General features: G+C 38.6%; 1 protein-coding gene across 1 annotated transcript; it reads left to right on the top strand.

Moving 5' to 3' along the window:
• Window positions 1-1,987: 1,987 nt before the first annotated feature.
• Window positions 1,988-20,984, top strand: LOC137296449 (uncharacterized). Its single transcript, XM_067828242.1, has 11 exons — window positions 1,988-2,239; window positions 15,564-15,658; window positions 16,890-17,025; window positions 17,187-17,338; window positions 17,543-17,676; window positions 18,033-18,139; window positions 18,608-18,671; window positions 18,857-19,004; window positions 19,119-19,281; window positions 19,600-19,715; window positions 20,261-20,984. The coding sequence occupies exons 1-11, from the start codon at window positions 1,988-1,990 to the stop codon at window positions 20,982-20,984; spliced, it is 2,091 nt and encodes a 696-aa protein (XP_067684343.1).
• Window positions 20,985-24,906: the final 3,922 nt, after the last annotated feature.

Genomic DNA, 24,906 nt, shown 5'->3' with positions numbered 1-24,906 from the left:
CAAGGTGCATAAGGTCTTGGAAAATGCATAGGTTTATACATGGCAATCCTTTTGAATGACAGTGTTATTTTGACAGTGACGGGTGACTCAAAGGTGTTCGATAAATAGATGACAGAAAGACTATGATCAAATTCTGACATAATAACAAAGATTCTCATCTTTACAATGCTGCTTGATCATATTTTGAAAATCTTCAGATATCTTCTTACTTTTCTTGCAGAGACCAACAACCGAAAAACAATGTTTACCTCTCATAAACCCCTCATAAATCAGCCTTGCGAGTGCCTTATGATATTAAATGATATGATATTTTAAATAAAGATGTTTGATATGTGTATTTTAGAGCACAAAACCATTTAAAATATAATGTACCATGGCACAGATGTGTAAATGTGATGGATTGTTTTTAAAGATGTTATTTTATGTCAATGTTTATTTTTTGAGATGTTGTATGGGGCGATTTCATAAACCGAAAAATATGTACTTTTTTGAAAGATTTTGATGTGAGCAAAAGCGTGACCCACCACAATTTTTAGGTGTGAGTTCTAATTTACTCTCTTCATATGTGGTGAAAAAATTGGGATGGGTCACGCTTTTGCTCATACTTTTCTATCACTCTGAAAATCAGAAAATGTAGGTTTCTAGAAGATATTGTAAAATGTGTTAACTTTGAGGTCTTCAAAGAGGAAAACTAACAACACTAAAAACATATAAATGCAATTGGAGGTAGCTTCAACAATTAATTTAGCCCTTTTTATGCTAAAAGTATCGTGTTGTAACATTTTGATAATCATGACATGTTGTGGGTCAATAAGGGCCTCTATCATACCTTGTCCTTTGGCTGTAGTTATTTCAGGCCACTTTTCGGGGAAAATGTCGTTAATCATAAAGTTGAAAAGGGTTGGTGATAGGATGCTGCCCTGGGGGGTGCCATTTTCTAGAGGATATGAGTCCGAAAGGGTGTTGTGAGTTTTGACTATTATTTGTCTATCTTTAAGGAAATGGTGAATGAAATTCAGAATATTTCCGTGCATGGCATTTTCTTGGAGTTTTTTGATGAGGCCGTTGTGCCAAACCATGTCGAATGCTTTACTGAAATCTATGAAAATGGCCAATGTATATTGTTTCTGTGCTTGTGCGATCCTAACATCATGCTCCAAATGCAAAATGTGGTCTAGAGTTTGTCGATTTGGAGCGACGCCGCTCTGGTTCTGTTTTATGAGTTTATGGGATTGTATATGATGCTTTAGCCTATTTTTTACTGTGGTTTCCAGAGTTTTACAAAGATGTGACGTCAATCAAATTGGCTGAAATGAGTCTGGGGAGTTGGCGGGTTTCCCTGGTTTCCGGATTGGCACCACCTTTGCTGTTTTCCAGGAGTTGGGTAGGGTTCCTAGGGTCCAGATTTTATTGAATAATGTTAGGGTGAGAGAGAGCATGTTGCGAGGGAGTTTGTTAATGATTGTGTAGGTGATATGATCTGGACCCGGGGCTGAGGCTGTTTTCTTGTGTTTGAATGCTGCTTTGAGTTCATGTATGTTTATTGGTTTGTTGAAGAATAGATGTGAGTGGGGTGGTTCAGGGGTGAAAGGGTTGTGATTTGCGATGTGTTGTTGGAAGATGGGTGGGTAGTTGGTGGAGCGAACAGTTATGTATACCAGTATTTATAGGAAGAAGACAAGTACGTGTGTATACAAACAAATCACAGAGGACAGAGCAAATGCAGTTATAAAAACAATGGCAAAACGGATTCTGAATTAGATTCTTCTAACGATGAAATTGTCACAAAACTTCTCTATTCTTAAAGAGATACTTGGCCTCGATACCTTGTGACAGAAGCTAAAGGTGCACGTACTTTAGCTTCATATTCACCATTTCTTTTAGAAAAAGGACTTAAAGGGAAGGCTGGTGAGTTAAAAATGTTAAAATATTGCATTCTGGAGCTCTTCTTCTAGAATGTGCTCGAAAAGCCCAAGCTATAAATTTGATGACTTCAACAAAGTTAGCAGATATCCCCGTAACCTGCTCGGCACACAAGATACTTAACTTCAGGAAAGGTATCAAAAGAGACCGTGATCGCAGTCTTGCTGATGAATCCATTGAGGAAATTGTGTCAGAACTCCGAAGTCAAGGTGTGATTGACGCCACACGATTTACATACCGCAAAGATGGTCGTGTGTATCCATCAGATACCTATCTCTTGACTTTTGATACCACGACTCTACCCAGTTCTATCAAAGTTGGCTGCTTTTCCATACCTGCAGACCTCTACATCCCACGACCTACTCGTTGTTTTAAGTGTCAGAAATTCGGACATGGTCAGAATTCATGCAAAGGTAGAATCACTTGTGTCAGATGTGGTGAAATTGATCATGACGGAAATATGTGCACTCGTCCTTTAAAATGCTCTAACTGTGATGGAAACCATATGTCCTCCTCAACTGACTACTGAATTCAAATATCAGTCCCTTGTACAAAAAATTAAATGTGAGCAGAAAGTCAATTACTTGGATGCAATGAAACAGGCAAAATCAGTTACTTCTGCCAACACAGCAGGGAAATCGTATGCGTCAGTCACTAAAACCGTAAGAACTGTCAGCACATCTGTAGAGTGTCAAACGGATCTTACATGGACAAATGGTGAAACACCAAAACCAGCTTCTAATCCAGAAATCACAGTTCCGGTTCCAAAATCAAGATCAGTATCTACCTTAACATCTGAAACCTCTGCGAAAGTCGTCGAAAAACATACAAATGAAACTTCTAAAAAGAAAAATCAAACTGATCGAGTGTCAAAGACACTCACAAATCCCGTGCAACAGTACAACAAGTAAAGGTTGACATTGTTAAAACAGCTTGCATTGTATCCCCCCATGTGAACATTAATGACAATGCCAGTGGTCACTCGCCCAAAAAGATAGGAAGAGCACTGTTACCAGTTACTGTCCCTTAAATGACTAATACAGCCTTAATACAGTGGAATTGCAGGGGACTGAGGACCAATTTTACTGATTTACAGCTATTAGTGCAAGAGTTTACACCGTCAGCTATATGTTTCCAGGAGACTTATCTAAAAGAAACTAATATTTTTGGCTTGCGTCAGTTCAATGCATATCACACTTTTTCACCACCGGGAGTGAGGGCAAATGGAGGATCTTCCATCCTTGTTAAACAGAATGTTATTCACACCCATGTTATGCTCAAAACTAATCTCCAAGCTGTTGCAGTGCGACTTACGTTGCATGTTGCTTTTACAATATGCTCTCTGTATATCCCACCGTCTTCAACTCTTCAACTAGCTGATATACAAGCCCTTTACAATGAACGTCCTAAACCCTGTATTATTTATGGGTGATCTAAATGCCCACAGCCCACTCTGGGGTGGTTCAACCACAAACACCAAGGGTAAATTACTGGAGGATTTTATTTCAAATAACGATTTATGCATTTTTAATGATGGTTCCAATACATACTTACATCCTGGCACAGGAACATATTCAGCCCTTGACATGTCAATTACTCATTCACACTTACTAAACGAATTGGAACGGTCAGTCCATGATGACCTCTGTGGTAGTGACCATTTCCCAACACTACTGACACCTGTAACTCCATCTGATGTTTCTCCATAATCGAGATGGAATTTCAAAAAGGCAAATTGGTCTTTATAGGAAACGCTGTGTGTTGACAAACTTAAACCGGAAACTTTCAATAATGTTCCTGATGCCATAAAACGTTTCTCTGATGAAGTAAATCTCATTGCTGACGAGTGTATACCAAGGTCCTCTTCAATTCTACATATTCGAAAACCATGGTTTAACGATACATGCAAACAAGCTAGAAGAGAACGGAAAAAGGCAGAGCACTATTTCCGTAGACATCCCATGGTGCATAATTTGAATAGATTTAAAATTTTAAATGCTAAAGCACGGCGTACTTTTAAACAAAGTAAACGCAAATCTTGGCAAAATTATTTGTCAAACATTAATTCGCGTACGCCAATATCTAAGGTCTGGAATATGATCCAAAAAATCAAAGGGAAGGGTTCCAAATGTAGCATTCACCATCTTAAAGACGGAAACCAGTTGTTAACTGATAGAAACGAAATTGGAAATAAACTTGGTGAAACTTTAGCAAAACATTCTTCTTCGTCCAATTATGACCCTAAATTCCAAAAGTACCAAAAACAACAAGAAAAGAAGTCTATTAATTTCAATTCAGATAATGGGGAAGATTACAATGAGATATTTTCTACTGATGAGCTCTATACTGCTCTTGATCAGGCTCACGACACTGCTCCTGGAGCTGATAACATCCATTATCAACTCCTGAAACACTTACCGGAATCATGTTTGGAGACACTCTTACATATTTTTGGTGACATTTGGACAATTGGAACTTTCCCTCCGTCATGGTGTGATGCTATAGTTGTTCCCATCCCCAAACCTGGGCGTGATCATACCGATCCTTCCAATTATAGGAAACTAGCTGCGTTTGCAAGACCATGGAACGCATGATAAATAATCGACTTGCTTGGTACTTGGAAACCAATAACCTCATAACAGATATACAATGTGGTTTCCATAAAATCAGGAGCACTATCGATCATCTAGTGCGTTTGGAATCTTTTGTTAAGAATGCCATAATTAATAAGCAACATGCAATGTTAATCTTTTTTGATTTAGAAAAAGCGTATGACATGACATGGAAACATGGGATTTTGAAAGATTTACATGACTTTGGATTACAAGGCCGTTTGCCGCAATTTATACCCAACTTTTTAAATGACAGGCAATTTCAAGACCGCGTGGGTTCTACCCTGTCTGATCATTACAGTAAGGATCAGGGTGTCCCACAAGGTAGTAATTTGTCTGCCACATTATGTAGTATTAACATCAACAGTTTATCTAAGGTTCTAAATGATTCAGTTGATGGATCACTTTTTGTGGATGATTTTACTATTTCTTGTCGTAGGAAAAATATGCATACCATTGAACGCCAACTGCAGTTATGTTTAAACAAAATAGATAAATGGTGTCTTGATAACGGCTTTAAATTTTCTAAATCCAAAACTAGTTGCATACATTTTTGTCGTACATACAAACCACATTTGGACCCAGAACTGTTCTTAAATGGCACTAACATCAAAGTAGTCAAGGAGGCCAGGTTCTTAGGTCTGATTTTCGACTCGCATTTGACTTTTCTTCCGCATATCAAATCCCTAAAAACTAAATGCCTGAAGGCACTTGATTTATTGAAAGTCGTGGCTAATTCAAAGTGGGGAGGTGATCAGACTAACCTCCTACACCTATACAGATCACTTGTCCGTTCGAAGCTTGATTATGGCTCCATAGTCTACGGTGGAGCTTGCAAAAGCAATCTAAAACTTTTAGATTCTGTCCACCACCAAGGTCTAAGACTTTGTCTTGGGTCTTTCAGAACTTCACCTGTTGACAGCCTATATGCCGAGGCTGATGAGCCATCTCTTGAACAACGCCGTATAAAATTATCTTTACAGTATGTCACAAAACTATGTTCCAATGAGTCAAACCCTGCATATGACTGTGTCTTCAATCTTCTTTATGAGGACTTGTATAATAAGAAATCTTCTCTTATTCCTCCTCTTGGGCTCAGGATTGAGCCATTTGTTATTGCTGCAGGCATTGATCTGGGAAGTATATCTCCTTCCCGTCTTCTTTCTTCTCCCCCTTGGCAATTGGTTAGGCCTCAAGTCGATTTAACCTTAACTACTTTTAAGAAATCAGAAACAAATGAACTACAATATAAACAAGAATATAATCGATTAAAAAGTAAATGTAGCAATTACAAATGCTTATTTATAGACGGGTCCAAGGACAGTGGCGCGGTTGCTTGTACCACTGTCCTTGGATCCAGAACAATATCTTCTCGAATTACAGAAAACAGCTCTATTTTCACCGCAGAAGCAAACGCCATTTTAACAGCTGTTAAATATATCCAAAGACACCTTAAACATAAACAGTATGTAATCTATTCAGACTCGAAAAATTTGTCTAGTAAACACCCACTTTTAATCGAAATTATTAAATTGTATAATAATCTTGCTACTGGCCAATACGACATTGTCTTCTGTTGGTTACCCAGCCACGTAGGCATTTCTGGTAACACAATGGCCGATCTTGCTGCTAGGGCAGCACTCAACGAATCTGTAACAAGACTTCTTATTCCATACTCTGATTACAAAGCTATCATTAGAACTTAGATCCGTGATCTGATGCAGGACAAATGGGACACCCAAATAGGTATAAATAAATTACATGAAACAAAACCTTATTTTGGTTACACCTACTTGGGCTGTCAGTCCAGATTTGAAGGGATAATCATGGGGCGATGTCGTATTGGACATACAAGATATACTCTGAATACTTATTGAAAGGTGAGGATCCTCCGTTCTGCATCCCTTGTGATGAAATAATCACGGTCAAGCATGTCTTGAATATTCATGTGTCGAATATTCCATCACAAGGGATAATTATTTCAAAACACGAATTATGAAGGACCTTTTTTAGCAACGCCAGTTCTCATTCAATTATTGTATTTTTAAAAGAATTAGATTTGTTGAGTGACTTGTAAATAGATAAGTATTTCATGATTGGAAGTTAAATTAGTAACTGAGATTGTTGGTGGCTGTATCCTCGAGGGGGGTTGAAGTACCGTAAAATAATTGTCCTCCCGAGAAGGTACGTAAGGCCCAAAACATTTGAAGTCAAATTTAATCTTCCTTCTTTTCAGCCGTAGCATTTCTGCCATTTTAATTTGTGGCTACTCTTGCATGCAGTCGTCAGCATCTGAGGGGATGGTGTAAATCCAGCTAGGGACCATGCAGCTAGCAGAAGTACCGTACGTCCCCATGGCCTCTAGTATGGTGATCTACCTTCAGTTGTTGGCGATCTATGGCCTGTTCATATATTGTACTGCCCAAATAGTGATACTATTTTTAAGTGTTCATGCTAGTTTTAAATACTAAATGTGATAGTCTAGTGGATGTACTGTCCTTTGTCCACAGGTTTTTATAATGTGCATATAAATTTCGTTTGTATGTCACGTATGTTCTCGTCACGATATGGCTGCAATATTGTCGATGTGACGTTAAATATTAACTCACTCACTCACTCACTTCTTGCAAATACTGGTATCTATAATATAATAATCTTGTACTCCCCTTTCTATCACTCAAAGAAGTGACAAGAAGTAGCCCCGAAACGTCGTATCATCAATGTACTCGTCTTATTATATTCAGCAACTTCTAAGTGCTTCTCAAGAATCCCAATACAGTGATGACGCAGACAGATGAAAACCAATGCCAGTTAAAAACGCTGCTCCAATCAAGGATGAGACAACGAAGGCAACCATCTTACCCCGATCCAGTACAAACCTCTAAACTCTAATAATTCCTAACTAAGAGATACTAAAGTCCTAATTAGGAGATATTAAATCCTAATTAGGCGATATTAAGTCCTAATTAGGAGATGGTAAGTACTAATTAGGAAATATTAAGTCCTTTTTAGGAGATAAAAAAAATTCAGGCTGTGACACTAGGACGTTTCCGTAATAATGTGCAAAACAGTCAGATGTAAATGTGTATCACCAAGGTTGTTTCCTGATACATAGATTCTCGGAAACTGCAAGACTATTCTCTGCGTATTGACACATAGAAAAATGGCAAAGAAATGTTTTGCTGTGTCATCAACAGTGGTAACGTCATTCAAATCATATTGTGACGTAAAGTCAGAATGACGTCACAAATGAGCAGCTCTAGATGCTACGATGGGAACCAGCTGGAACGACCCGCCGATGACACTTCACTGCTGTACCCGTACTCGATGTAAACGAGTACAGACAGTAAAACGCTTTGGTTTACCTTTTTGTTTACAATGTCGATAAACATCATGTGTTGGCCAATTTCCGGGTGTTATTGAGTATTTGAAGCACTGGAATTCAGCAAATTTCCAAATGCCGCATACACAATACTGTTACTTTCTTACTGTTTACATGTCTTTTAGTGTTTAGTCTGATAACAACCCAGTGCGTGATTGGTGCAGTCCGGGTTTGCGTGACTGTGACAACGTTGTATTGTGTGAGAGTGTTCTTCTCTTAGACATCTTTATACTTGAATTATTATGTATTTCCGCAACACAGCAAATTAGAAACAGAAATTGAAACCCGTTAAATTCGTTGTGTGTCAGTGGAAATAAAAGGCTCTTACGACCATCGGATAAACCAGTGGGTTGAAAATGTGTATGAGATTCGAGCTGAATCCATTTCATGCGGCACACATGTAAGGGGTACCTGCTTTTAAGATGAAGACAATAGGAATACACGTGGCTTTACTTCTCTGGCTGTTGATTATCAAGGTATGTATATATTTATTCTCCTACAACCGTCCAGTTAGCATGGCAGCATATATGGTAGTTAGAGGACACAAATATATTACCCATATATCGTACTAGAAGGTTTACTTCTCAAGACAGATCTACCTATATACGTGGTATGTACAATAATGTGTATGAGGTCATATGTTCCTTTTGTTAATCCAATCTCTCTACCCAATATATACCAAAGCAATGTAGTTGAGTTTGTGTGGTTCAGATGTCAATGTAATGTACACATTATTTGCATATGTGGAGCTTCCTAAGATTTTAGGCTTTGCAATTAAAATAAATGAAGCATGTCTGTCTATATTTTCAGAATCACACGTGTAGTTTTCTGCTATTCAGTATTCTGAGTATACTCTAACACATCGGCGAAAGTATGAATACTCACTGCCATTCTCTGTAAATGTATGACATCCTGGGAAATATGGTGGGCCGGGTTGTTCTCTTAGCGGTCTCTTACCTAGCACACATCTTAATGCGAGAGAAATGCTTGCAAACTGATAGACATGTTGTGTGAAATCGTTGACCGCATCTTCATCTGTATTCAAACGACAATCGCAATATACATGTACTTCTTGCACTTGACCGAGGAGTACCAGAGAAGCGTTCTACAAATTTAGTATGTACGTATAGAAAGTGAACATAACTGACAGGTAATGCAAACGTAAGAAGCAGAAACTGGATTAATTCAGGCATAAGCTTCGTTCGGCGTTCGTTCACCATAGTTACGAGTGAGTATCTCTGGATTTCTTTATACAAAGTGCCCACCCTTGACAGAAATATATCCCTTCAAATGTAAGAAAAGGTGTTTGCGTTTTCTGACCTTTCAACCCATGCCACGCACAATTCACGCGTATGTAAGTAGTGAAATAAGGATTAATTATCAAAACAAATTTCTAATGCCGTCGATAAATGAGGGCTTGGTAATTATACATTGATAAACCTGGTGATAAGTTACTGTATTTGGTGTAGACATTCTTTGCCGGTGTTTGGGATATAGCCGTATCACTCATGAGTGTAGGGGTTCATTTCATTTTAGATGCAAGGAAGTTTTAATATTCCTTGTAGAAGCTATTCGGGTTAAGAGAGTGGGTTTGGTTAAAACAGTTTCTAGGTCACGCATCTTTATTTCATGTCAAAATATTTGGGGGAGCTGATGTCCAGACGATAATCACAATGACTCCATATCCCTTAAAGTAATCGTATGGACACCAGTTTATTGTATATACTCTATCCCCAAAAGAAACGCATACGTGTATTTTGACTGATGTAATCTACTTTAAAGTGACGTAACATGTGCAATTCTTGATCAGTTGCAGCCGAAATTCACAGCTGAGAGAGAAAAAAATAATATGCTTAGCTTGTTAATTGTTCTAAAAAGTCCGTTTTGGGTTGGGCGTTGTCTACAAAATCTGTCGGTCACCGTGAGCCCCCAAAACTGCTCTGCATCTTCTCGGCTTGGGCTGAATATTGCCCCCCACGTCATCGGTCACCACGTTGGGCAAAATGTTCATTTTGGATGGCAATAGACCCACATTCTTCCATCACTGCGCTGAAGCAGAAAGCGGGATACATCATAGAACTATACACGTAGATTCCAGAAGCGTCAGTGTCGATGTAGTCGTCGCAGTGCAGGGTCAAATTAGGTCCTTCTCAATCCCAGTACAACTACGATTACGAATTGTATGTGTCTACACTCTGCCTGTAATTACATTTGCCGTGGCGATTCTGTAAATGAAGTACCCGGGTGTCTCTGTCCTGCTGTGATAATCCTGGACATGCCTCTATTTGTGGAACTGTTTTGTTGATATCGATGCCCCACAAACGACTGACGAATATAAAGATGAAATGCAACGGGAGATTGAGATTGCCTGGCTTCCAGACGTCCAGTGACATTCTTTTCATTTATAGCAGTTGAGGCATAACGATGTTCTTTCATTTAGTTACAAACTACCAATGCCCATATAAAAGCAAACGGTTTTACATAGACAATATACCCGCTCCTCAGAACAGCACGCTCTTGATATGCAATGGAATTATTAATTGTTCTGCTCATGATATGGCAGCAATATTGCCGATGTGACGATAAATATTAACACACTCACTCACACAGAGCATATTGCGAGAACAGCACCTGCATAATACAAACCACATTTTTCTTCATTGCATTTTCTTGAAGGTTGACATTACGTCCATCAAAATTTCCAAAGATTGTCCTCTCTGTTTAACATCTACACAAACCAGCATTATAAAGAATAACAATCAAACACCAAGTTTAAAAAAAATAAAATATACAGTTATCAGCAGCTAATGAGTGCTGCAGTGTAGCAACTGTGATACAAAATTCCATCAGGGTCATACACAACATACACGTGCTTTGCTATTTCTAGATGACGTACAGTGCGCATATCCGTCCACAATGCCCGATTTTTACGCAGTGGCAGTGTGGCAGTCGGGAGGGCTCTCTAAATGAGTTGTAACTTATTTTTTGTGAGTTCCTCTTTGTTAACTCTGAGGATCGGACGGTTTCAGCTCATATCGGACCTTAATGAGGATAAATTGAACCACAAAACTCAACACAATTGGTTTCCCAGTACTGTAAAATTACTGGTATTGTTTATACACAAGATACACGTGCTATGCTATTTTTAGCTGGCATCCTATACTTGTGCGCAGAGCCGCTTGCAGTGCCGGGTGTTGACATAGTTTCTGTGTGGCAGTCGGTGGGGTTCTTCACGTGAGTTGCTAGTTGCTCTGTAAGTTTGACCTCTGTCAACTTAGTACCGTCAGTCTGGTCAAGTGAGTTACTACGTTCTTGATGGGTATGACTTTTGTTATCCTGAGCATTGGAGTGTGCCAATGCATATCGGTATTTTGTGAATATAATATATACAGTTATGAGCTAATGAGTGGTGTTTCAATGAAACGCTCAATCTGTTTCCTTGATTTGGGAGATGTGTATTAATTGTGTTCCTTATTGAATGATGAATATTATATGATATATACTATATTCTATTACATGATATATGTGCATTTTGGTCAGCGATGAATAAGAGCTGAGTCTGGAAGAAATATGGACAAGCCCTCCCCTTTACTTCATTATACACTTTATATTTCTATTTTTTCTACACACATTGTTTGTATCTCCCTCTATGCTCTTTATTTTTGTTTTACATCAACTTTACCTTTCAACACTACAAACTGTCCATTCTTCTGTAACGATATGACACTCTTCTCGTTGTATTGTATCTTTCTCTGTTTTTCATTATCTTTCTTATTAAAAAAAAACGCTCTTCCCGACATCCCAGTGAAAATCTTGCCTTCACTTGTAACAATAACAATAATCCAGTTCCCCAATCACCTTAAAACCACTTCTGTTCCCGGCATCCCAATGAAAATCTCGTCTTCACTTGTAATAATAATAATAATAATAATTCAATTTCTCAATCACCTTAAATCAACTACTGTAACATATTGTTCAAATTATTTTGAGATCATTGTATTAAGAACTACTGTTTCAGTATTTCGTAATGGATAAGACAAAGAAAATTAGATTGATTTCAGCTAACTGTAGAGGCTTAGCTGACAAAAGTAAAAGAAAGGAAGAGATGAATTTATTTAGGAAAAAGGCTTATTCTATAATCTGTTTACAAGACATCCATATGACTAAAGAAGATATTAACAGAGTTAAAAATGAATGGGGGTTGCAAAGTATAATTGCGCCTTTTAAATCTAACTCTAGAGGAGTAGCCATATTATTGAAGAATTGGAGACCAATTACCTTACTAAATGCTCTGTATAAACTAATAAGCGTATGTATCTCAAATCGGTTAAAAATTACTCTTGATTCCTTGATACACAATAACCAAACTGGATTTATTCCGGGGAGAACATTAAGTGAAAATACAAGGTTATTATATGACATTATGTTTTAAACTAAGAAAAGAGACATGCCAGGTTTACTAATATTGATTGATTTCGAAAAACCATTTGACACAGTTTCCAAGGATTTCATCAATTCTGTTCTAGCAAAAATCGGTTTCGGTCCAAATATTATACGTTGGATTAATGTCTTAACAAGGCAAGGGGATCCCATATCTCCATACCTGTTTCTTTTTGTAGCTGAAATTTTAGGATGTATGATAAGACAACGTGAAGTTATAAAGGGCATTATAATTGACGATCAAGAATACAAACTGGAGCAATATGCAGATGACACTGAACTATTTCTGGATGGTACTGAGGAAAATTTGTACTCTGCTATAGACACACATAATACATTTTACAATATGTCAGGACTAAAAATAAACATAGATAAGACTAAAGCAATCTGGATAAGCTCAAAAGCTGGTAGTAGAGATATACTATATCATGATCTGAATATAGAATGGCAAAGAGGACAGTTTGAAGTTTAAGGAATTAAATTCACTCCGGATTTGAAGGATCTATGGGTTACTAACACAAAGAAAAGATTGGAAGAGATCAATAGATTACTGGCAACTTGTAGAACAAGACAATTGACTCTAATAGGCAAAATTACTGTTCTTAACACATTGGCCCTCTACAAATTAGTTCATATTTTTAACACTTTACCTAACCCTACAGAGGACTTTATAGCCGCTCGAATATTTTTTACATTCATCTGGAATGACAAAAACGACAAGATCAAACGATCAACAGTTGATGGCCCTTTTTGAAAAGATGTTTTAAGTGCATGGAAACTATATTGTACCAAAATAAATATTGATGCTGAGAATATTAATGAAATCTTATCCCAGTCCCAATGGTTGAATAACAATTTCAAAAACTCAAACCACATTATCAGACACTGGGCTAAATGAGGATTCTTGACAATTACGAACCTATGTGATTTACATGGTTTTATATCTGTTGAGCATCTGAAGCGTAAATTAAGTATAAGAGGTACATACCTAGATCTTGAATATGTTATGTTTATTTTATCTGAATCTTGGAAAAAGACTATAAAGGAACACGGATATATAAACACAAATGACCTCGCCATAAATTCTTTCCAAAAGGATTTCATAGCCCCAAGAAAAGGTTCAATGGTCTTTTACGATAAATTGCTAGCTGAAAATGTTGAACCCCACAGGTTCCAAAAACGAGAAACATTAATTAACTGTATTGATTTTGATTGGTGTTTGATTTTTGATACTTGCAGAAAGAATTTAAAAGATGTGAAATTATTAGATTTCCAATATAGATTTCTGCATGGAATTGTATATACCAAAAAGAACCTTTTAGGATGAATCTGGTTGACAATCCATTATGTTCTTTTTGTAATGGATCTGATGAGACCTTATGCCATGTATACTGGGATTGCGAGGAAACCAAAACTTTCTGAAAGAAACTTGAACAGTGGATTACTACACATATCCAAGCATATCATTTAACGAAAAAAATGATTTGGTTTGGCTTTTGGGGTAAGAACCCATTACTTACTCACGTATTGTTTTCTGCTAAGAGGACATTGAAAGACATATTTACCATCGAAACTTTTATTGCCAGAAGAATAATGTTGGAAGATTTTTAGCCAAATGGTTTCCTCTCGTCAATGAATTCAAACCCTGAATGACCACAAATACATACCACTGATATTGATATTGATATTGATATGTGATGTACACTGTATGCTTTGTTATATCTATGTACTCACTACATTGGGTTATGTGATGTACTCAACTTTCTCTATTCACCCCACTTGTTGTATGTTCACTTATTCTACTATATGCTTTTTCGTATCTTTATACTCACTATATTGGGAACAGTAAAAAAATGATGAAATTTTTTTTTTTTAAATATTTGAAATTTCATGTTTGGTTTGGTTTGTTTTTATATCTGCTCGTATTTACCAGGCATGTTTACAGATATAGCTGCTACATAACGTAGTTTCTTAAGGTACACGTCGTGACAAAAAGCACACCATATGATATGTTGACGGATTATAGAGTGGACATTATCAAGGATAAACACACGATTTTTGGTTTCATTCGACTGAACAGACAGAAAATGTAACATATCCTGAAAGAAAGTCTTCATATCAACACTAGCACTCAACAAATCTGTGTCACTACTCACAAAGCTAGCATTAGACCTTACATCCGTTGTCTGGTGCAGGAGAAGTCGGACACCCATGTAGGTATCCATAAATTACATGCAATAGCCCTATATCGGTTACACGTACTTGGGTTGCCAGTCCAGATTTGAAGAACTCATTATACGACGATGTGGTCGTATTGGTCACCTAAGATATACTCATGGATATTGATTGAAAGGCGGAGATCCTCAGTTTTGTACCCCTTGTAATGAATGAGTCACAGCCATGCAGGGCACGCTTGACTGTATTTGCCAGCACAAAGGATACATATTTCAAGGTGAAACCTGTACAGATCTTTCTACGATGATCGCCATTTACTAACTGCATTTTTAAAGGAAACATAATTATTTGATAAATTTTGAATATGTTTTGTACACAGATAATTTGTATTTTAAAGATGGTGATATGAAATAGGAACTGCGATTGTGGGTGGCTGTACTGTCAAAGGGAACTGAAGTATCGTGCTATTATTGTTCTCGGGAGAGGATACTTAAGCCCCAAACTTCTAAAGTCAATTTTGCTCAACCATTTTTTTAATCGTGGTAGTTTCATTCTTTTAAATTCTGGATAAATCTTTCTACCATCGCCAGCGGACGAAGGGGTGGTGTAAATCCAGCTAGGGTCTATCCAGGTAGCAAAAGTAATGTAAGTCCTCAAGGTCCCTAGCATGGTGATCTCCCTTCAGTTGCTGATGTATAGCCCGTGTTTTATTAATTAAAGATTCGGGTCACAGTTGGTCTTTTGCAATCCTTGCTTCTCGAAAGGGTTTGGTCTACTAATGCCTACAGGGACAAATGGCTACAGGGAATAATAGCTACAAAAATTGTTGTGACAGCGATACGCTTACCCGCACACGCGTGGACTGTACCGGTTAGTGTGCACTTTAGCCTACAATGGATTAGGGGAGCAGAGGACAAAAGGGCGTTAGCCGAGGTTATACTCCATCTCGCACGGTTGAAGGGTAGAAAACATATTTAGGGATAGAGCAAAGTGAGAAGGAAATGTTCAAGACTATGTGACTATGGTTCAAGATATGGATCGAGATCATGAACGACGCCCCTGCCACTGCACAGAAGGATGCCTTCTACGACTACGTCACCAGCACCTGGGCGCATGACCATGCCAGGTGACCGGAATATGGAACCACAACGAGACGCAAGGCTCGAGGACGAGCAACCATCTCGAGGGTTGGCATTCCCACCTCAACAAGACTGAGCAAAGGGCTCACCCTAATATTTTCGCTTTTGTAAAAGTGCTGGAGAAAACTGAGTGTCGTATAGCGCCCGTCCCCCATCCCGTAAGAGAATCTATACAGAGACTGACCAGACACTAACAATGTAATGTAATTTTGTGGGAAGAAATGATAGTGATATCATTAAACCTTATAAAATGTTATTTAAAGTCTGTGTTTTATTCCGTGTAGGCAATAATGCACAATGAAGTGGGACCTACCAGTTCAGTGAAAGGGTAGAGGCAGTATAATTTGTGACCACCGGTGTGTAAAATTGTTTATTGAAGACTGTAGCTATTTGTCCCTGTAGGCATTAGTAGACGCCACCCTCGAAAGAGGTTGTAACGGGATCGAACACACGTTGACACGTATATAGTATTCCAATTCCTCATGCTGTAGATCACTGGATTTCCTGGTCCAGACTCGATTATTTACAGACTGCTGTCATATGTAGCTGCAGTTTTGCTGAATGTGGCCAATCAACCATGTGTCCGAATATATCTTTATGATTTACAGCGTGTGAAGACTGGTGGTAAACTGGACATTCGATTCATCAGATACTCATCAGATGGCAGAACACTCAGCGGGGACTGCTGCGATGGGTTCGTCCCCGGGTGCCCTGATAAATGTGATCCAAAGTTTTCTCTGTGTATCTCCAGGTACATATATAGAAATAGTTATTTATAACATACGAGGTGCGGTTGGGGCAGTTACCTACCAAGCTATTACATTTCTAGGTCTTTTGTGAAAATGTTTTGTGTATTATCCAGTCTTATGTTTTGGTTATCAAAAGATAATACTGAAACATTTTCACAAAAGACCTAGAAATGTAATAGCTTAGAAAGATAATACTGAAACAAGTTTAAGTATGTAATAATTGCTGCTTGTCAAATCGTCTTGAATATGTCTATCACTGTATCTGAATTTGAAACCATTACCGCGCGATTTCAGGTGTACATTGAACGTTTAGCGTTTTATCATCTAGCAGAACACATGCTTTCCATGCCTACTCGGTTTTCAAGTGATTCTTGCTACTTTTGTGAATTAATAAAAGTCTATGTTTTGAATTTTTGAATGTAGCGCTGTTGACTTGAAGGTGTCATACAACAAGCTAATGTTACTGCAGATCTGTCGGAGGAAACCTGTGCTCTCTTTATGTGTACACCACAGACTACATGGACAACCATAATGAAATCAACTTTACAAGCAGCTTTCAAGGAACACCGAATCCTTTCATCATAGATGTGCTCAGTGCAGTGCCGGTATGATTGTTGTTACCTGCAGATATAATTCCCATAAAGAACCAGTTAGGTAGAACCTGAACTGCTGTGTGATTGTTGATCAGGAAACTAACAGGAAAGTTCAAAGTTCATAGACAAGGCTCTATGTATGGCAGCAGGTAATTTTGTTTCTTTTTCTCTAGTCCTCAATAAAGATACTAGTGATGGTGTATGACCATGATGGCAGATACAGTCCTGACCACGTGGACAGTCTCTCAAAGTCGATCAACATCCAAGCCGCTGCTACAGAACAAATGGCTGTGTACACCTCTTACACACTGAGGAGAAGGACAGAGTGAGTCAGACTTTGACATAACTGATATAATGCAATACAATTAGGTAAATGTGTAAGATCCTCAAACTGAGCGAATAATATTTCCTGTTCATAAATACTCCAAAACGATGTGTTGTTGATTAATCGTTAGTTCAGGATCAGGACAGTTTTTTGTGAAACTGATGCATCTAAACATCTGACTGTATGGAGTTCAATATCTTTCAGGTTAGAGATCGCTGTCCGTGCCTACTGCGACTCGGACTGGTACGGGTCATCGTGTGAGAAATATTGCAAGGCCACAACTGATCATGGTCACTACAGATGTCACCTACAAACAGGTGCGAAAGTGTGCCTCGAAGGTATGGTCATCAGAAACTGATTTCAACAGAAAATATCAAAGTATTATTGAGAAAGACTAATTGTTCTAGAAAATAGGCCTTTTGTAATTGTCCCCAACTGTTAGTTTTATATTTTGTCTATTTAAAATGAAAAATATATCAAACCTACCGATTCCCCGTTTATTCACCATTTTACATTGTCTGTATTGTCATATGTACCTCGTCTCTTTCGGACATTATGACAGAAGAGAAACATCAGTATTGCTTTGTGCCTTTTGTTCACTGCACCTATCCGGAAGGCACCGTTCAAAACTATCGGATATTTTACTGTTACCACTAGTTTTATCAGTCAGTTAAATCTGATACATATATTACAGGATGGAAGGGTGAAAATTGCGATCAGGACATAGATGAATGCACAGAAATTAACAACACATGTCAAAATGGCGGAACCAATAAAGATAAAGCAGGGTCACACTACAAAGTTAGAACACTTTTCGCAGTCCTGTATTTGTCACACTTGAATGACCTGACCACATGGACGGAGTTTGACTAGAGACAACAATTCATATAAAACTGACGTGAAAATGTCTGGCACAGATGCGCATAGATATAACAGGCCCCCACTACAAAGTTATTTATCTCACTGAATGACCTGATGATATGGAGTTTGATCGGAGACAACCAAAGGCGGTCACTTCATGTTCTCGTCACAATATGGCTGAAACATTGTCGATGTGACGTTAATTCTTGACTCACGCACTCACTTCTCTTCAAAGTCTTTATTGGTGTCAATATTATACGAGTGCCTCAATCAGTTTGCGCCTTACTTTCATCAGAACTGAAGTACAGATAGACGGAAATAGAGTCGCACAGAAAACTGTGTCTGTTTGTATTGTTTTACACAGTTGTTGATTAGAATATCCTTAACCGATTCAGATAAATGTTACAGTATTTCGTGTTAGTCATGCTTCTGTCTGATCCAAAATGGAAATGGGCAGAGGGAGGATTTGATTGTGATCGCATTATTGGCTGACAGGTTTATTTATTTCGTCATTATGAATTACATGGTCATAAATTTCAACACATTGGACAATGGAAAAATTGTGCCCCCATACTCGTGAGTTATTTATTCATGCTTTTAATTGTCAAATTAGGATTTGCTTTTCATATATTACTTAAATCATGTTTTTGTGGTCAGATATTGTCAATATAACGCTCCTCGGTGAGATCGATCATACAAATAGAGATGACCTGGCCGATGGCTTGAACAGACTCATCGCCAAACTCGGAGGAATTCCAGGAAAGGTGGATGTCAAGTTTATGACAAATTCACATAGAGAAAACAAGTAAGTAACAAGCAGAATGTACTCCAGTTGCGGATCGACAATGAATGTATTGTATGAGTGTGTTAATTGTTTTATTGTCAGGATTGTAACTAATTTTGTGAATATATGTTTCAGTTTTACTTCAACGTACGTACAACTCTACTGTGTTGTTGAGAACGGCTCCCTTAAAGAGAATGCTTTAGTGGAGATCTTCGAATCCAATCCGCAAGAAGTTATCAATGAATATCTGCCGCTTCCTTTGTACTCTCCCCGAGATGAAGAAGAAGAGAAAACAACCGTAAAGTTGACGCCCCCGTTGCCAAGGGTTGTGAATAAATGTTTATAAAGTCTCGAGTCCTATTGTTTAGTACCTGCTGTATATTATCTCCACATGGGTGTTCTCTGAGTTCTTAGATGTGCAGCCATTGAAGCAAAATGCTGTGATTGGATCAGGCTATACGTCAAGAAAACATTAAGTTACGTTATTCCTTTTGGGGACATGTAAAGGTTGCTTTGAATTTTATCATCCAAATGTGTGTAGGAACACTAACTAAATAATGCGTAACGTAACCTTTGGAACCACAATACAGTCTTCTTCTGTAAAAACTTCTTTCAGAGTCCACATGACAGCTGGGATACAAATCAATATGTGTCGGCTATTCTACCTCCTGTAGGACTTGTCCTGATGTCTGCACTGCTTCTGGTGGCCTTCTGTATGTGGAGAAGAAGATCGTGAGTAGTATTTAAATTTCTTTGATGAACATAATTTGTTGTACCGTATGAGGTGTCAAGGAAGACCGTATGTCTCAAGAACATGGTTTTCTAATCAGTACGTTCGATGCATAATTAGGTTTTTCACACAGATATGAAATCTTTTCTTGAAGAAGAAAATGGTCGGTTCCTTTTAAAACATAATTACATTATGTCTTAAAATAATATCTAAAACAATATCTACACATTAAAATTATGTCTCAAAATATCATCTAAAACAATATCTACACATTAAAATTATGTCTCAAAATATCATTTAAAACGATATCAGTTTCTACACATTAAAATTATGTCTCAAAATATCATCTAAAACAATATGTACACATTAGAATGGATCATTATTTATCCAAGTTTGAGATTCATATACCTACATTGGGGATATGTGTAACCACGGACTGTCTGTATATGTTTTTCGTTAAAAGAACGAATAAACGTTATCGTAATTTTGTATAAACATTTGTTATATTACGCTTCCGGTCAACAACTGCTATGATTTCTGTTTCAAGGGAAAGGTCGGAAAAATATACGGACGACAACCAGCTCGACCTGTTTGTGATCAATGTCCCCTGCAACAGCAACCTGGACAGTGCCGGTTCCGTCAGTTTTCATGAAGATGCAAGCTTATCTCCAAAAGGTGACACCAGTCTTGACTTTCATCAAGCAGAAGTGGTAACACTTGATACAGTCTGTAATGAGGTATCAAACTCTCAATCAACGGCTGAAGACGTGACCCTTGACCCACTGAGTTTTCAGGGATCAAGCGTGTCTGACATCGACGTAGAAACACCCGGTCATGTTACATCACTCATACACCCAGACCTGACACTTGGCCTAGCACAATGTGCCAGCGCGTCTGTGGATGACGACGGACGTCATGGTGATGTAACAACACTGGATACTCGCCACCATGATACATCAAACATCCAACCAGGCATTGATGATATGACCCGTGACCTGGAAGGTATTCCGAGTGCCAGTGTGTCACCGAATGTCCACGCACGTCTTCGTAACTTTGGAACACCCGATACCCGTCGCCATATCATGTCATGCACGCCCGTTGGCGCGCTTCCATGTACCTCTGGAGGTGGTCTGACCTCGAACTGCAGCTATGATCCACTCAATCGTTGTGACAAAGAACAAGATGGTGAGTGCACTGCCGTCGATGACAACAACGTTGAGGACACCACAGAGGAAAACCCCTACGTTGATCTTGTAGTTATGAAACGATAGAGTCTTAGTTGCTCTAGACTAATGAAGCGGTTGTATGATGTGTTGGATATCCTATCTGTAACCAGTTCATTCGCCTTCAAAGAACAATTACAAAAGGAAATTAATGTATGGGACAGGGTCTCGGATTTGTTTCACATCACGCTATTACTGATTTTGATACATGCTTGTTATGTTCACTATTTAAAGTTTTGTCACTATTTTGGCTCTTGGTCGATAATCGACACTGGTTACATCCTGGATGACGTGTTACTGGTTGATAGCTCTGTGGCTAAAGTGTTGACCTGATGCAGGCTGATCAAGTCCCAGTCCCGTGATGAACTCATTTTCTGACGCCAGCATGAAGGATACGTGTGCGTGTGATCGTCTAAAATCGGGATACCAAAGAGTAAAGTGTATGACTATTATCAACACATGTTGTGAATACCAGGCGTTTCTTGGTCGCTGGAAAGCACTATGTCGACAAGAGTGTAATGGGTTTCCCACATTGGTACATTGCGAGAAACCCATGATTAATAACCAATACTTATCCATCGTGCGAAAAATGAAACATTGCTAAACAAAAGATAAGGCACCACTTGTGACAACCTTATTAGTCATTACTTAAGAACTTCCGACTGAGTGGTGCTCGTTTTTGTGCTGATCTATGCGGATATCTATACCAGGTGTAAACAATTTTATTGGCTTCATCACTAGTTCTATTTGTTGTTTTATTATTCTACTGGCCTCTTCCAGTTATGTACCACTTGTTTGTTCTATTACATGCTGTTGTTAATGTTATTCGCTGTTTGTCACAATATGATGCATATAGCTTCTCACTGTTTGGTTGTATTCACATGTAGCTTAATAACGATGTAAGAATCTACATCGACACGTCGCTCAACCTAATAAACAAGAAGTTGTAATCCATAAAGCTGTATGTTTCAGTTTTGACTCACCAGATTCTAGAATGCCTATAAAACAAGTAATATTTTCAAGGTACATGTATCTGTAGAAACGTACGAACAGGCAATGGACATGTATACACGTGCTGTAAATGATTATAAATGGTGTTCATTTTATTTCCTGAAGAAAGGTGACTTTTGCAACAATATTCATTTCCTTGAAGAACTGCATTACTCTTTAAAACTCTCGAAATATCGCTTTAACTAACATCAGTTCTGAAAGATGAACTACGACCCTGATCATAGAGACTGACAATGGAATAGTGATGACAGTTTTTTCTGTTTGGATTGGATTTATACTTACCCCTTTAACTTTTGTAAAAATTGTGTGGTTTACTATTTTATATATGCTTCATATGTGTTCGAAACACCGAGTTAATGTATGAAAAAAATGCTTAATAGTAAAGTTCTCAGACATTTTACTTGCACCCCATTTATTGCCTACATTATGCCAGTTCGTCATAATGATGATATATTGCGACAGTTGCTGGCAACCACAAGGTGCAAGAAACGACCTTTACAGAATACAAAAAGATAAGATGGGCATCATGCACGCCGAAACCACTTTTAGACAATTTCAGTACGTCTGGGCATGTACCCTTACACTATTTGCCTGTGGCAAACGGTCCTATAGCATTTGCCTGTGGTAAAACGTCCTACAGCTGCTTTTGCTTGTGGCAAACAGTCCTACACCATTTGCCTGTTGCAACCCGTGTTACTCCAGTGCTACTAACAACCTAATATGAGTGGCGGTTTGCTTTAGACGTTGTTACCATCGTTTCCACTAATATGTGTTTGGTTTGATTTGTTGCCCTTTTATAACCATATGCATTTCCTTGAAGAACTGCAGAATTCTTGAACATTCTCGAAATCTCGCTTTGATTTACTGCAGTTACAAAAGCTCAACTACGACGAAACATTACCATGCCCGGTTCACATGGGGTCTTCCGTGATGACACAGTTAGTCTGTCTGATTTTTAACTGTTTGAATTGGATTCATGCCTACGCCTTTAACCTGTGTGTATGCTATTTTGGTTTATCTTCATGTGCATTCAAAACATCGAGTTAATGGATGAAAAAAATGCCAAGTACAGTTTTTAGACATTTATTGCATACATCATGTCAGTTCGTCATAATGATAATATATTTCGACAGAATCCAGAATCTGCTAATGAGAAAGAGACAAACGTGCAGCATCTGGACATCAACATACCCATATCGTGACAAATAAACGTTCAGTACGTCCCAAGTTCACATACATAATACTGTTACTTTCTTACTGGTTACATGCGTTTCATAATGTGCCTTTTAGTCCAGTCCGAGGTTAAATGGCTATCACAGCTGTGTATTTAGAGAGACTGTTCATCCTTTAAGCATAATTAATTTCATTACCGGTCCTTGGTATATGTTATTGAAGAAACACCTCAAAAACATGATAACCCTTACTTTTTTCGCAAAGCATATCTCAATCATGACGCCACACACAAAGATATTCAACTTCCGTAACCATGACCCTGGAGATGCCATAAATACAACTCAAGCATTCAATGTTCCATAAATTAACGTAAACAGCAATGACTCACGTTGCTTTGTCATGTATTTCCGCAACACACCAAACTAGTAACAAAATCGAAACCCCTAAAACTTGCTGTGTGGAGTAAAAGGCAGCAAGTTGGATATCCTATCTGCAACCAGTTCATTCGACACTGGTGTAAGGGAATCTAATCAGTTTCATTCCAACGCATGTAAATAACATAATAACTGTCGGAAAGATTTCAAAATTGACATGTTTGATCATCAATACTTAAAGACGAGTTTCAGACAAATATAGCGTCAGTGTATATAACGTGTATACGTCAATAACATGTATGGCCACCTCGAGTGTTGACAACACCGCTCCACTGTCAGTACATGCAGTGGATGAGACGGTTGATGAAGGCCATAGGAACTTGACTCGGTGATTTGCCTCACAGAGTTCAGCTGCAGTTGTCGGCCTTGGCCGCACATCATTGAGCCTCCTCTGAATCTAGTGCCACAAGTGTTCTATAAGGTTTAAGTCTGAATAAGTTTGTATGCCGTGTTGACAGAGAAAGTCTTAGTTGCTCGTATGGAAACGCGCGTTGTCCTGTTAGAGGTATTTTCCATGACGACCAAAATGACGACCAAAGGGTCTCAGCGCTTGATCAATGTAGCGGGCAGACGGTACAATATTTCCACTACCAGGATCAGTATTCTGGAACACCATGCATAGGGCCCGGTTTGTGTTTGAAAACAAAGCATCCAACACCATTATGCTCGGACCTCCCCACGAGTCCCTTTCCAGGACACAGTCATCTGCTAAACGGTGCCTGTCACCACTCTCTCGTCACCACACTCTCACCCTGCCATCAGCCATAGAGACGTAATACCGGCTTTCGTCAGAAACGACTTCAGGTCAGGAGACGAGCACGACGATGTCGAACACTGAGGATCGGACCCCAGTAAGGTCTGCGACTTCCGACATTTCTCTGCCTTAAACGCATCCGGACTGTGTCGGCTCTGATTGGTCTCAGGTGATTGGCAGTGTGCAGAATTTGCCTCAACGTTGTCACAGACGGTCTTCCACTGCGGTCGGTAGTGCTTCCAGTGGCTTGAACTCCTTGCTGCAAGCGGTGTATTGTTTGCACCTGAACAGAAAAATGATTTGCAACATGTCTTGCCGTAAAAGCAACTTTACCTTAGAGTATAAATGACCTCGCCACGTTTAAGTTAATGTTTGATCATCAGATGTAAGTGGTTCCCATACTTTGTGCTTGTAGTATATTTTACAATTCTGTGGCTGTGATGAACCCCGTAAAACCCGTGTAAAAGATGTAAAATGGTCTTCAATATCATCTCTCTATTTGTGGGTCCAGGTGAAAGCAATGGTATTTAAATCATGTAAAACCCTCAACTTCATTTCCCGACGTAGCTGGCGGTATGCAAAAGTTGTCATACATACT

This window comes from Haliotis asinina, chromosome 9 (assembly GCF_037392515.1).
Source record: "Haliotis asinina isolate JCU_RB_2024 chromosome 9, JCU_Hal_asi_v2, whole genome shotgun sequence".
Taxonomy (NCBI): Eukaryota; Metazoa; Mollusca; class Gastropoda; order Lepetellida; family Haliotidae; genus Haliotis; species Haliotis asinina.
This window is presented reverse-complemented; position numbering and strand designations above follow the sequence as displayed.

Coding starts and splice junctions, on each gene's coding strand:
- LOC137296449 (XM_067828242.1), top strand. CDS start 1,988: ATGACTTCAACAAAGTTAGCAGATATCCCCGTAACCTGCTCGGCACAC. Junction 18,140..18,607: donor AAGCAGGGTCACACTACAAA/GTTAGAACACTT, acceptor TAAATGTTACAG/TATTTCGTGTTAGTCATGCT. Junction 19,005..19,118: donor AATTCACATAGAGAAAACAA/GTAAGTAACAAG, acceptor TATATGTTTCAG/TTTTACTTCAACGTACGTAC.